Raw genomic sequence first — 14,558 nt, forward strand, 5'->3', positions numbered from 1 at the left:
AATGTGGTGGTACCCCCACCCCCTTCTGCATGACTAGGGGCACGCAGCGGGTGGGGCGCCTGGCCGGGGCGCTGTGGCTTCCAAGGCAGGCCCTGTTCAGACCTGCCTATTCTCGGAGTTTCACCCAAAGACTCTGGGTTTCCACGCTCTTCTCTGGGTCTTCGGGGAAGAGCAAGGAGTCTCTGGGATTTCTATGCGTCCCAGTAACTCCTCCCACACCTCCATGTGATTGGATACAAAAAGGCCATTAGTGGCCAATTATGTGCAGGTATGGGCCAAGACACCGCATGGTGTGGAAAACCCGCCCATATCTGGCACTGCGTCCTGGTGCTAACCTACTTTGAGGGTTAAAGAGAAGGTCTCGATTTTCTGCCTTGAAGCACATAGGAGCAACATATATTTGCAACTAGCCATGAGTCTTCAAGACACATAACCCCCATTAGCCATCTGTAGTGTTTACATAATGCATACTGCTTCTAACAGTTATACTTGGGCTATTGGAATGCAGATAGTTGTCGGACGGCAAAAGATGTCCTGCTCATATCCCTTTAGATCTCTTCCTCGCTACTCCTCCTTACACCCCTTTTCCTTTGGGGCCCTGAAGCCAATGTATCTGTATGCAGTGCTTCATAAAACACACATAAGTAAGCAAATAAATAATTAAAAAGCTGCAAGCTCAATACATGACTGGCTTGCTAATGTATGTGCATTTGGTTCATGCCGGTCTGACCTTTTGCCGAGCCAAGGCGAGTCTCGTATTATTCTTGACATATTTGCTAAAATCCGGGTGGCAGTCCCATTATTGTTAATGTTTTAATCTTAAAAGAGTAACAAGTATGCGTGCAGAGCATGCATGTATACACATGTAAGCCTTATAGTAAACAATGTGCAAGCAAAATCGAAGCGCGTGTAGCCAAGAGGGTTTTGTCTTCTTTTAACCCTTGCAGTATAAGTGTCAGTGTTTGTCCCTGTGATAAACCTGTACTGTAAAGTTTCTCCACTTAAAGTTGCAATCCGCAGAAGTAGTATTTAGCGGTTTGTTTAAACTTGTGGGTGGCATCTCACACAGCTGGGTGATGTGGCATCCAGTGAATTAGATCTCCGGGTTCTTGCCTTTCAAATCTATGAAGGTCTGGCTTTAAGAAGGCTGCATCCAATCAGCTGCTATCCTTTTGGGGCTAGTCCAAGTCAAAAGTGTGCCTGTTGCATCTCCATACAGCAATAATTTCAAATAACTGGATTCAGGACCTGGGCCACTGATATTGCTCCATAGCAGGAGGACCAGTTATCTCTTTCACGAGTACTCCAGGCTGTGCTAACCAATTGCCAGCTAGCTAGACCTAGCCCTCATACCATTCCCGTTGCTACAGTACTGGGTATGAGCTGCACAGACAGCCCCCGCCTCACTAATGGACTGCCATCCTGTTAGTGATGGGGGCTTCATAGTTGTTCCTACATCCCTGTTATTTCTCTAGCTAACGAGATCTAGATTCCAGGTGAAAAAAGCAGTGAAAAAAGCTGTGGCACATTTAGCTGCATTTACAACAACCGTTTCCTGGTGCAACACAGATATCTGCTCTTGGCACTGCCTCTTTTTACAGTGGCCCAGGGGTCGCAAGGACAGCAGCTCTAGGGGAAGCAGAGGGGCCCAACCCCCAAATGACATCCCATCAAATACTCGAAATAATTGGAAGGGGTCATGTGGTTTCAGGAGGGAAATGGTGGGTTGACAACTCCTTTGATAAAAAGAAACACGCATCAAAAAGAAAACCGTTTCAATGAAAAGAGGAGGTAGGTTTAGCAGTGCAAAAAGTCGGTAGCCGAGGGGTGAAGGCCCCTCCTTCCCCCAAGTGGAGTAACTTTGCTGAAAATGTTGGTCGGGACACGACATCTAAAGGAAAGGGGCCCCTGCCAAATGTGGGGGACAAAATGGCGTGCCACGAAAGTGTCCCGCCAAAAGTATTCCCACCCCCATACTGCGGTATAATAAGTAAAAATACAGGACATCATTTTGGGGAGCATGAAGTCAGACAGGGCAGGGGGGACTGGACAACAGATGCCAGAAAAGCAAGAAAGGTTAAGGACTTTCAACATAACCACATTAAAGACGGTAAGAAAATAAAATATATTCAAACTTTCATTTTCATACTTCAAGACACAGCTCTGCAGCATATAGAAAAGGTGCATACTCCAACTTTAAATTGAGATTTAAGTTTGAACTAAAGAACTAAAGAACTATAATCTCCAGCCTGCCTGAAGCACTGAATCAGTAGGGAGCCTACTCCATAACACAAAGGTTCCTCTCTTTATAACATTGGCTTTCTTGCGACAGGGGACACCGCTGCCATTCCATCTTCAGAGGTTGCATGTGTTTTGTGAATGAACAGGTCGCAGGACGTGCTCCAATGTGTTGCATGCAAATGAAAAGTAATGAAATCCCACCTCGGCCCCCGTTTCACAGAGCAAAACCATCCAGCTGGTGGACTGCCAACTCATTACTCTATTCCATCCCTTTGATTAAGTCTGTGAGGTCTTCGAACCTTTTACGATTCATTATTATTTTTCCACATCCCGAACCCAAAATAGAACCAAATATCCTAAACGTGGCCCAGGGCCGACTAGAAGTAACATTATATCCCTGTCCCCAGACGAAATGCTGCTTTCAATGAAGGACAAATCTGCTTTCAATGAAGGACAAATCACTCCATCGTTGCATGCTCAATTTCAGCTTTCTGTCTAGATGCTCAGTCATCCTCAAAGTTTTGGTCTTTGTTTTATCATAGTCTGTTTGCATCTAATTAATCTTAACCATATCACCCCTTTCTCAAGGATCAGCCCAGACTACCCCCTTCAAGCATGCATCATGTTCAAGATTGCCAGCATCATCCATGAAGCAGTCACAACCAAAAGCCCACTCTACCTGGCCATGAAACTCACGAACTCTGGCCAGAGGCCAGCGCGCATCGTTAGAATCCACATCACCACCAGGCTGGGAACTAAGAACTGCAAGAGGGAAAACCACAGGAAACTTGTCTTTTCCTGCTATTCACCATGTCTCTGGAACAAGCTACCCACACAGATGAGACGGTCTCCCTCCATCCTACACTTTAGAACCTTTCTGAAGACCCCACTCCGCAAGGAACATCTTGCGAATCGCTGATCGCTTGACTCAGTCCCATTGTCCCCCTCTGGCATTCCCTCCCCTGATCTCCTACCCATCCCAGCTCCTCTGCTACTCCGGCATATCTGGGGGCACATGGCTCCTCATGCAGGAAATCGACCAACCAGCTTGAATCGCAACATGTACGCAAAGAGAGGACCCGCAAACAATCCTTCTCTTGTCATGCAACCACCCTCTGGAACTCGATCCCGGTTTCGGCTCAGACTGCCCCCCACAGTTCTCCAATTTTACAAATCTCTCAAAACAGGGCTCTTTCACCTACACCTGACCAAGGAATAATTCCAATGGATGCACACAGTGACACACAGAGTGCTGTGCTACAGTTAAAAGATGTCAGCCCAAATGCTGGCTACCCACACACTCTGCAGCTCTCGAGCTAGGTCCGCGCTTTAAAAAATAAATATATAAAAATAGAAATCCCCTTTGTGCAGCACTTTGTTGCTTGCCAGCTAGGCTTGCGCTAGATAGATCCCATATATGTGGCTTTTTTTGTTACCATCATACGTTATGCTCTTATGCTTTTGTATTGCACCGAATCACCACTGTAGAAGCTGCAAAGTGTCAATCCTGGTCGTATGGGTCGATGAAGAAGCCAATGCAACTCCGAAAGCAAGATTCATGCCATGCAAACATACCGTTAGTTAAATATAATGTTGTTTCCATTTTTTTTTTAAATGGAAACTGGACTGACACGTTATCCAACACTCCTTCATGCTCATGTTGATTTCGACCATTCACACATAAATTGTGCACATATTTTCTTCAATCCATCCCTTCCTATCAGAGCCTCCAAACTTTACTAAAACTCAGGTAAGGCAATCTAGTGTTCGGGTGGCGGGGTCCGACATGGACCTTAATTCCATGCATTTCAATTCTGAAAGAGAGGCCAGTTATGGCAAACACAATGATACTTTGTGTATATGCAAATAATTATGCAACTGACAACACTATTCCTGGTAAGGTGAGTGGCGCTACAATAACATCCCTGAAAAGCAGAATGGTACTGCCCAGAATGGTACCGCCCACAATGACAGTAACATCCCTGAAAAACAGAATGGTACTGCCCACAATAACAGTAACATCCCTGAAAAGCAGAATGGTACTGCCCACAATAACAGTAAAATTCCTGAAAAGAAGAGTGGTACTGCCCACAATAACAGCAACATCCCCGAAAAGCAGAGTGGTACTGCCCACAATAACAGTAGCATCCCTGAAAAGCAGAGTGGTTCTGCCCAGAATAACATCTCTGCAAGGTAAGACTGCTACAAAAGAAAATGTATCGTGCAGTGTAAAAAAAAAGTGGGACAAATTTGACTTTTTTATGACATACTGTTCAAGTAGTGTCTGTGGGCATATGTTTTGCAAAACATTTGGCAAATTGGTCATTGTAAAGCAGATTCGTCAAAACGACTACCTTCACAATAAACTAAACCCACACAACTAGCCTTCAGACTGTCGGCCCTTTATCAGTGCCCCATTGACTTGTAGGCCAGTAGTATGCATCCCTGAGGAACAGGCAGAAGCTACTTCCAATAGTGGATAATAATAACATCTCTGGGGAGTGGAGGGAAGCTATTGACAAACTGCATCATCAATGAAAAGCAGAATGGGATTGTGCAGCGCATATCTTCAGACACACTAAAACCCCACAGCAAAGAATAAAGCTACCCACAGGCACAGTAACACCCCTAGAGAGCAGTGGTGCAGTCTACCCAGAGAGCTAGGAGCCTCAATGAAGGCAAAGTGAGGATGCCCACAGGCACTAGTATTCTTGGAGAGTAGGGGGCAATTCAATGAAGCTGCTGGAAACTTCACTGAGGGCACAAGGAATCTACTCACTGACACAAGAGCATCTCTGGGGAACAGAGGCAAGTTCTACTTGCAGACACTGACCTCACTGAAGGCAAAGAAAAGATACTCACAGACACAATCACAGATACAGGCACAGTATCCCTGTGGGAAGAAAGGAGCATCCCACAGGTATGTAAACAGCTGCAAATCTTACTCACAGATATAGTAATAGTCGTGACCCGGTCGGAACTCGAACCCCAGCGAGAAGGGCGTGAACCTCTGGATCTTCTCTGAAAACTTGATTGGCCCAAACGGAGCATAGGGCCTGTTGCATTCCCAGCGTTTGAAAGCATCATGCGTCTCATAGCAGCCCTTGTAGGCATCAAAGTTCACCATGAAGAGCGTGAAGGACTCTGTGCGCTCTGGGGGAACATGCTCCTCGTAGTGTGGGCAGTAGATGTCCAGGTAGTCATTGATGTCCACCTGCACGGCGTAATCTTCCTTAAGAAACCTACAGGAGAGAAAATGAGGAGAGTCAGGCAGAATGGAGGCCGCTGTGACGGTATGGGGAACGATACATTCCAAAAACGGTCTAAACCGCACCGGTGAAGTAATTCACTGAGATGTTAAGAACAGCCATTTGGGCTTTACCTTTACATAGACCAAATGGCAGCTTTATGTATATAACAAAAGGAGTCTCAGCTACACAGGAACAGCCAAGAGTACAACGGCAGCCGATCGAGCAGCACACAAACGAAGGAACAACTCTACATGCAGTCCAGCAGCATGGGTGCACGCCGACTATCAACCGCACAGAGTAACGTGGCAGCACACAAACCTGAGGGGCAGCAGAGTGGGCTGTGAACAAGCGTGAAGTACGAAAGGCAGCAGCACTGGCAGAAGAACAGCTTGGGGTCTGTATTTACAGCACCTATGTTTTACACATAGGTGGGGGACAGCCCACAATAACGAGTAGCAGTTTAATACCTGCGGATGGGTGATGCGTGGAAGAGTGTTCCCAAAAGAGTGCTGGGGGAGTGTATTGCCACCTAGCACGACACACAGGAATTGCAGTGGCATCCCACATCTAGAATGAAGCATTCAGGAGTGCGGCCGCCGGGCTTGGGCATGGCAATAAAGGAGCTCACGATCTCAGAAGGCAATCTATTTTTGTAACAAACTGATTATTACCCCGGTGGAGTCAAATCTATTGCAGGTAGTGCATTGTAAAGTACATTTGTTTGGTAGCATTGGTCAAAACTACTACCTTAACATTACACAAGCTCAAACTGGACCACTTCGGCCCATCAAAATGATAGATCCTAACATGCTGAGCAAACCCTGGGGGCATTGCCTTATTGCCCCCTCGGCCCCTAGGTGTGAGCTTCCAGGTCAGGATAAGTACAGTTACTGTGCCTTACACAGGGCATCTTCTCCCACATCTCTGCAACGCCCACCTTCCTCCCCCATCGAGCAGGCAGCACCTGGAAACTCTAATACAAGTGCCACAAGAGGCCTACAAAAGGGGAACAGAATTATGTAATAAGCATTTTATTCACACCTTTAACTACATGTGTTAGAAACAATTACAAGATGTTCATATGCGATGGCTATATTCAGTAACTTCACAATCTAGCATTGCTGAGCTACTGTAAACATGCTGAAGTGTAGCTCTTTGATTTGGACCGGTTTATTGAGAGGCCACCCTAAACACAGGAAGTTCCTTCCCTCCCACTCCAGGTGTCGTGCAACAAACTGTTTAATGGATTCTTTTATTCAGCCCAATCTCCAATTCATCCAATACCCCTTGGATCACTCCCCCTGAGCTACCAATGATCCAAGAACCATGCTGGTGTACAGGAAATATATTTATTTGAATTAGATGTTACAAAACAAACTCGCACTGAAATGTCAAACAGCACGTTATCTGTGTCACAACACACTAAACTTCTTTCAACATAAATAAATCACAAGTGAGTTGAAGAGAACACAAATCTCAATTCTTTTCTTTCTACAAATTTCACTTCAAGAAATAATAAGTGCTGGTTAGCAAACACAATTTACAAATTAAGTGCTGTGCAATTTTGATTTTCCCTGCGCGCTTAATAGGCTAGCAGTTTGTTTTTTTCAGATTTGGACAAATGCATATGGCAATTATGATTTCACCCACACTTTTGGTTTACAATATATGCAAGGTGATTTAGCAGTTTGTTTTTAGATCCCCCATACTTTCGTCTGCGTTGGGGGGGGGGGGGGGGGGAGTCTGACAGAAAGATTAGGATGATTAAAGATTTTTGGATTGCAAACCCCGCTCCACTGAAAGGCCTGTGCTGGGAAAAGTTGGACAAAATGATTGGACTGCGGTAAGAGCAAAGACACATTACATAATTAAATTATAGGCTATTGTTTTCCAGCACACAATGGGAAGTGAGCTCTGTTCATTTCGAATTTTAACAAAAATCACCCATAGTGTTCTGCCAAAGGGAATTAATGAAATGAATATGTTTTTGTTAAAACGGCTAAGGATATACAGTTTCCCCCCCGCCTGTTATAAAGGGAAAGGAGTTAAAGCAAGCAGACTCCCTTACATTTTGGTCTCGCACGGCTCAGTTCTACTTATATAGAAAGCCTCTATTTAATGTTCAGGAAAGCCAGCTGCATCTCACGACACTCTGGAAAGATAGGGCAGGGGTCTAGTCACTCCACTCTCAAAGATGGCCTCCCGCTCTCCACCATAGGACCCAGTCAGCTTGAGGCCTTCTTAGAGATAGACAGCTCCACCCAGATGCACTTGCAGCAATCTTCTCTGGTATTTTCCTTGCAACTGTCAGGTTAGTTTCAGCAGCTTTCCCAGATGGTAAATTTCAGCAGCTCTGTCTTGCTCATAGTGCATCCCACCTTATATAGCAGCGATGACACCATCAAGTTTACAATCTTGGGGGAAGTACCCAGCAAGAGTTCTTGCAACTAGAATTGGACAGTTACCCTTCTCTCTCCTCCCAACTCCGGCCTCTCTGTACGGATTGGTTTAAGGGTCTGGAGCAGACATATTGCAGTTTCATTTGCAATCCTCATTTGTTCTCATTTCAAATTTTGGCAAACATCTAGTTAGGTGGCAAAACTTCATAATTTTACTCACAACTGCTATAAGATATATATTTAATATATATATTTTCCAATTCAACTAATAATGGGGAATAAAATAAGACGACAGCCAGGTCTGCACCATTTTGCACGACCGTGTGGCAATTTTCTGCCATGTTCACAAAAAGTATAACCATTAGGAACATGCAATTTATTCCCCTTATTCACCCTCCACCCATTCACCCATTCACCAACTCCCAAATTTAGAACATTTTCAGATCAGCCAGAAACCCATTTTAAATGGCCATTACAGTTCCTAGAGTCGTAGGTGGATGAATTTCATATCACCAAAATCGCTCAGAAATTACCCAAGAATGACACATAAATAAAGAAAATCTGACTGATGGTTGAGAAAAATGACTAAATGACAATAGTTCTTTTAAATAAAGGGAATCTTCATATGTGCAAATATGAACTTCCCTTCCTCCACGCCATTTGCCACTCTGGCCAGCCTGCAACCAGAGTTTGTATTAGTATCTTTGTGTTTGAAGCTTGCTCTTAGGAGTTTCAGCCTCCCTTAATTGTAGCCCCCATTTTCACACCTCCTGCTTACATTATGGTCATGCATCAGCCAAAGGAAATTATCCTGCCGAGACAGACCAGCCTTCAGGGACAACACATTTCAGGCAGGCCACATTCTATTGCAGTTTTAAAATATCTGGAGGGATGTAAACCAGGCTTTCCGTGGGGGAGATGTGAGGGAATCTTTTGTGACCTTTGTCCCATAGCAAGCAAAGGGTTTGCCTCGGGCCTACAGAAACTTTTTATTGGAAACAAAGTGTATTTTTCTTTTCAAATGTTTGCTTTTATTTTTCATGCAAAACATACCTTACTTTTTGTCACACCGCACCATGTTTTTTCCCTGACATGTGTATGTTAGCAGGGGTACATTTCTCACATGTAAACTCCTTTAACTTACAAACACACATGCAAAGCCGTTTTTGTGTCAGTGCTCAAAAATCCTGTTTTTCAATTGAAAGGGACCCAGAGACGTCATTTAGGGGTCGCCAGAGTTCGCAACTGCGACCTCCGAGGTCTCCCTGCGACCTCTGTGGTCACCCTTGCGACCCCTAGAAAAAAAAAGAAGAAAAAAAAAGATTTTTTTTTTTCTGTAATGTAAGCTCATGGCCTGTGGGCAGCACCATGTGGCTCTTTAGTTCAGGAGTGGCTGGCTTTCTTGTTAAAGCCCCTTAAAAAAAAGAAGAAAAGGAGTGACACAAGTCTAACACTTTCAGCACTGACCCGAAAGAAGAAAGATTAGGAATACCAAATAATGCGTCTTTCTGGAATTCTATACAATAATTGCTAGACTCATTAAAGGTTTATTTCAGGCACACTTCAGGAGGTGAGTCACTGATTTAGTCTGTTCTTAAACGCCTAAACTCAGCCTTTCATCCTTCTGAGGTCGATAAATGAGTACCAACACAGGTTGGGTGATATTGGGTGTATATTTTGTCTATATAAAGCGCTTAAGCGTAAGTGCTATATAATAACACATCATCATTTGGTCATGGACGTCTGCGTGCATTCACAGTAATTTGGTAATATGGGCCTATATACACTGATCTTAACGATACATATGGCGATCCATTCTTGTATGAAATGTACATCACATTATAGCGATATCGTAACCATATTTTTTGTAGTGTACAATGCTATGTGATAGCATTTCCTGTTTTGTCAACGGGTGAAAGGTCGCGTTCCATCGCATCCCGCAATATCACTTTGGGGTGGGGTCAAATGACCTAACTTCCTGTGATGTCATGGGTCGTGTGATGTCACTTCCGCGACCCCTGGTATTTTGGTGAAATGACGTCCCTGAAGGGACCTTTGAATTTCTTCTTGCTTTGTGGATTAAAATGTGGCTTTTCCTTTGGTGATGACAAATAGGCCTTTTTCACATGGACCTTCCATTTGCGGCCTTTGATTACACCCCACAGATGCCACTGCAGACCAGCCTTATCTACGGACTAAAGTGATCAAACTGACTCAATGCACCAGAAGAATGCTACAAAGACCTAATGGCTTGGACAAACATGCTCTACTAGAGCCATTGCTGGAAATGGTTGAAATGATAGGCACTAATGAGGGCAGGTATATGTATGGTTTTGCAACATGTGGTATGTCTTACAGTTTGCCAGAAGGTCTGGCTTTCTGTGAATAGAGAAGAACTGTTCATTGTGTTCTATGGGCAAATGTTGTGTTTTCAGTAGTGAATAGCTTGAGTGTCGCTCCCGTCTCTGTAGTGTCTGATGGTAGAAAGGATTGCTCAGCGTGGCTTCCTCCAAACTGTCATCTTAGCCTTGTAGAAATATACGCGGATTGCTGGATCCGGGCTACTCAGGATAGCATGAAAATTCTTGGGTTCAGGGCCCCTTCTGATGCAACAATAGGTTGAAAGACTAAAGAGTGATTTTATTTATGATATTTTGTCTGTGTGTTAATAAAGAAAGAGAAAGAACAATTGAGAACAAGAGAGAAAAGCAAAGAGGGAGAAATGGAAAGAATGAGAAAGAAAGAACAAGGAGAGAAAAGAAGATGAAAGATAGAAGGAAAGAAAGAAGTAAAACAAAAAAAAAGGAGTAATAAACATTTACATATCACACACACCACACACCATAAAGAGAATTGGCTCTTAGCAGTTGCAGAGCAGCTGCTAGGACTGTGGAAGTGAATGGCACACTCCTATCGCCCAGAAATACATGAATCCATTCAATTCAATACTGCTCTAGTAAAGCGGGCTAATATTGGCATAGAAAAAGGCGGGTAAAAATGTGGCAGGAGCCGCTTAACGATCAGCACGCGAGGTGTTCTGAAGGGAATAGGCAACACCTTTGCTTTCTCAGTCTCAGTTATTGGGGAGGAAGGATAGCTCAGGGGCAATGCCTTTGTCTTGGAAGCAAGACAATGTGGCGCAACACAGGTTTGAATCCCGATCCCGCGCTTAGAAACCACTCGCTAGAAACCACTTGCAGGTATTAAGCGCAGTAAATAAAATAATAGAAACGGTCAAGGGGGGGATTGCTTATGCAGAACCAGGTGCTCAACAGAGCAGTTAGGCCATCACTGGAAATGCACAGTACAATAGCTTACGCAGGAGCACAGCTGCAGAATCTCAGAGACCCAGATCAGCACCCCCTTTTCTTCCCAAACCTCTAGCCCCTCAACACATCCTTCCACCACCTATACCCTTGATAACCTAGTCTGTTTGCATCCACGCCATAGTGCCCGGTTGCCGTGTCCCCTGGTGGCGCAGCACTCCTTTGCTTTCAAGCTAGGATTGCACTATGTGCAAGCGCTGCACATGCATTCACATACGATGGAAACCCGAGACAGCCCAGGGAAATCAAGATCAAGGGTAGCCGGCGAAGCAGACACTTTGAAGAGGAATTAACAGGAGGAAAAGGCAAAGGAAACGTGGGGAGTTAGCCGGGAGAAAGTGATGAAAGAAGAAAAAAAAACATGAAGTCCTGCTGTAGGAAAAACAATAACGCAGTGTGGTCCAATCAGATAAGAAAAGGCAAAACAGCTACATGCATGCAAGTGGAACGGGAACAAATGACTGTGGAACAAAATGGCATCTGTGATCCAAAAATCTAATTTAAACATCACAGTGACATGACAAAATGAGGAACATCGCATGGGAAGAGACCCAAGGACAATGGGCCCACTGACAAAGGAAGTGAAATGGAGAAAAGTGCACCCCTGGCAAAAGTGCACCCTCGTGGCAAAATGCTCCATCCAGCTGACTGACAGAGCTTTGCAGAGCAAAATGGGCATAGTGAAACAAATTCAAATATAAACTTCCCTGATATTTGTTTTTATGGAGGGAAAACGCTCACGTTAAGGGAGTGATTAAAACAAATAGTTGGATCATTAAATAGGAGAAAATAGCAGTGTGCCATTAATTCACAAAAAAACAAGTACAGATCATCCAAAAATCAAGTAACAGGTTTGCACATTATTGAGAATTTGTGCTTTGAAGGCATCATAAAGCAAGACAACAGATTCACTTTTCTGAATTAAAATACTTTATTGGTCTTTATATGTCAGGATGGAGTACTGCCTAACTTGCCCTAGGCTAAAATGGGATCTCCATAGGCCAGCCTGTACCATCAAGTTCAACTCAATAACCTGTCTGTGCCAAAACGTGTACTTGTCCTCACAACTAAAGATATACAATGTGTAGGGATGTCCGCACAAAAATAAACTGTGCTCAAAGTAAAGGGTCTGAGCTTCTTCCAGCTCTGGCTTGTTTTCAGCATCACATTTCCCAAGTTCAACACAGCACCAAAATGTCTCAGGGTTCCCAAACACAATTCACAGAAACCTTGGGGCTCCCTTCCCCAAGTGTAACACAATTCACAAAGTCTCAGGGTTCACTTCTCCAAGCAGGCAGCGCCTCCACTAGAACTGATGTGAGCCTCTTGTAGGAATGCGGTCAGTTTAACTATCACGACTGCTGGCAGCTGGCGAGTCTGGTGGAGGTGGAAACTCTGACGCCATAAGACTGTTCCGCCACGTTTCCTTGAAACGCTACACTGCGGTCTAGTCTTTTTGCAACATGGCCGCCGTCAGGTATATAACCATCAGTTACTCGACGGATCAGCGCATTGCAACTGTGCTTTCCCGTGTTGCATGCGCTCTACTCGGTGTTTATTCAGTATTCCTAGTTCCACCCTCCTCCCCTTTTCCGACCTCTTCCATTTCCTTGCTTCTAGTCTATCCGTTGTTTACTTGCACTTCCTCCTGGATCATTACCTCTCCTCTTCTCCGTTTTCTGCTTGAAGTTGTTCACCATCCTCACTTCCGTCTTGGAGAGCTCCTCCGGAGATTTCTGCTTCATTTACGGAAAGATTACCTCGCCTCGGATCCGCCTATTCGACAGTCCTCTTCGAAACATTGTGGGGGGTTTTATGCCTTCGTGGCTTTTTCCCCTGAAATGTATCTGGCTGTCGCGGAGAGGAGTCACTGTGAATTTCTCTATATAGAGTTACGGTGGCTTCCTTTCGAGGCCGACCGTATCTGCTCACAAAGAAGAAGACTCCGGCGCGGCAATCCCGAAGAAAGAAGCTAAACTATTCTACCTCATCAGGTGAGGAGGAGGAAGGGTTTTTTGGGGCTGTGCAGTAATTCTAGCAGTGAAGAGAATATAGCAGATTCTGAGATCAATCCGGTAAAAGAGTCTGCTAGTCTTGATATTAACTTGTTAATCTTCTAGGCTCTTAAATGGTTCAAATGAATGCCTTCTGTCACTTCAGCAATTGTCATGTAGCATAGCCTTACTATCGTGGCTTTCTTCGATTCTTTCTCCAGTAGAGATACTCGGTCTAGGTGCATTTGTCAGACCACATAGTCCACGTATTACAGGTCACGCAACCGAGAACCCTTGGCACTTTGTGATGCTTTTGGTTTCTCTTGGTTCTTTCTGAAGGAATCAAGAGGGGTCCCTCGGTCTTGGTGCCGTTGCCGAACCAGATGGTTCACCCTCTAGAAGACACGCAACCAATGACTCGTGATAGTTGACTCTCACCTTGTACATCTGGCAGCCTGTATCAAATGTCAATATTCAATGCCACTTTTCTTTACCAGCCTCCTTGGAATGCCACCACATGTTTCCTGTTCCTCTGACTTCTGCGTTTGCTTTATGGTTTTAACTTGCCTTGTTACCTATCACATTTCATACCGTCCAATCGACCTCTCACCAACACAGGCTTCCTCTTTGAACCGGTGTCAGTAATTCACATTAATTGTAACTTACAATGTTAGTCTCTTGTCTTTGCCACAACTTGTATTTAAGTCACTGACACTCTGCGGTGTAAATCCTTTTACACTTGGCTTTTCCCAATGTCCATTCAAGTTCATCAACTTATCTTTTACACTTGCTTTTCTGTTTTTATATAATGCTATGAACTTTGTTTGTTTGTTTATTTGATATGGCGCAGCCAAGACCCGGAGGTAGTTGGGGTTTGACTTTGTTCATTAAATGCTTCGGAACAGGTTTTCACAGTTTTCCTAACTCTACATCATTTGCTTTTCACATGTACTGCATTTTCATCTGATTTCCTTATCTTTCCCTTCAATTCGGTATTCAAATAATCTTGGTATATTTCAAAAGGTACTTTGCAGTATGTTCAGTATTATATATTCTTCCCTTAGGGTTCCAAACACCACTCGTAGGCATTTTAGCTGAATAGCTACTTGCAAATATCCAATTCCTGCCCATGGAGCCATCCCGGTACACGTGTTACCTCTCTTACACTCACCGGTACTCAGCTGCACCTCTGGGCAGGAATTTGACCTTTGCAAGTAGCGATTCAGCTAAAACGCCTAAGCGTCTCTGCAGGCTTTTCAGACTTCCACTTTCCTGCCAGGTAATCGTCGGCAGCTCCAGCGAGCAACGCTTGCTACCAGGAAATCTTGCTGCAGTGGCCCGCAGCGG

The 14,558-nt window shown here is 44.4% G+C and overlaps 1 protein-coding gene across 2 annotated transcripts in view; it reads right to left on the bottom strand.

Annotated features, from left to right (window-relative positions):
* EFNA4 (ephrin A4) overlaps nucleotides 1-14,558 on the bottom strand; it is a 241,342-nt gene that overhangs the window by 112,215 nt on the left and 114,569 nt on the right. For both annotated transcript variants that reach the window (XM_069650160.1, XM_069650159.1), the window contains exon 2: nucleotides 5,191-5,483. In XM_069650160.1, the coding sequence (XP_069506261.1) occupies nucleotides 5,191-5,483 (293 nt within the window). The remainder of the gene's footprint in view (nucleotides 1-5,190; nucleotides 5,484-14,558) is intronic.

Source organism: Ambystoma mexicanum, chromosome 1p (genome assembly GCF_040938575.1).
Source record: "Ambystoma mexicanum isolate Mex_15411 chromosome 1p, UKY_AmexF1_1, whole genome shotgun sequence".
NCBI classification, from domain to species: domain Eukaryota; kingdom Metazoa; phylum Chordata; class Amphibia; order Caudata; family Ambystomatidae; genus Ambystoma; species Ambystoma mexicanum.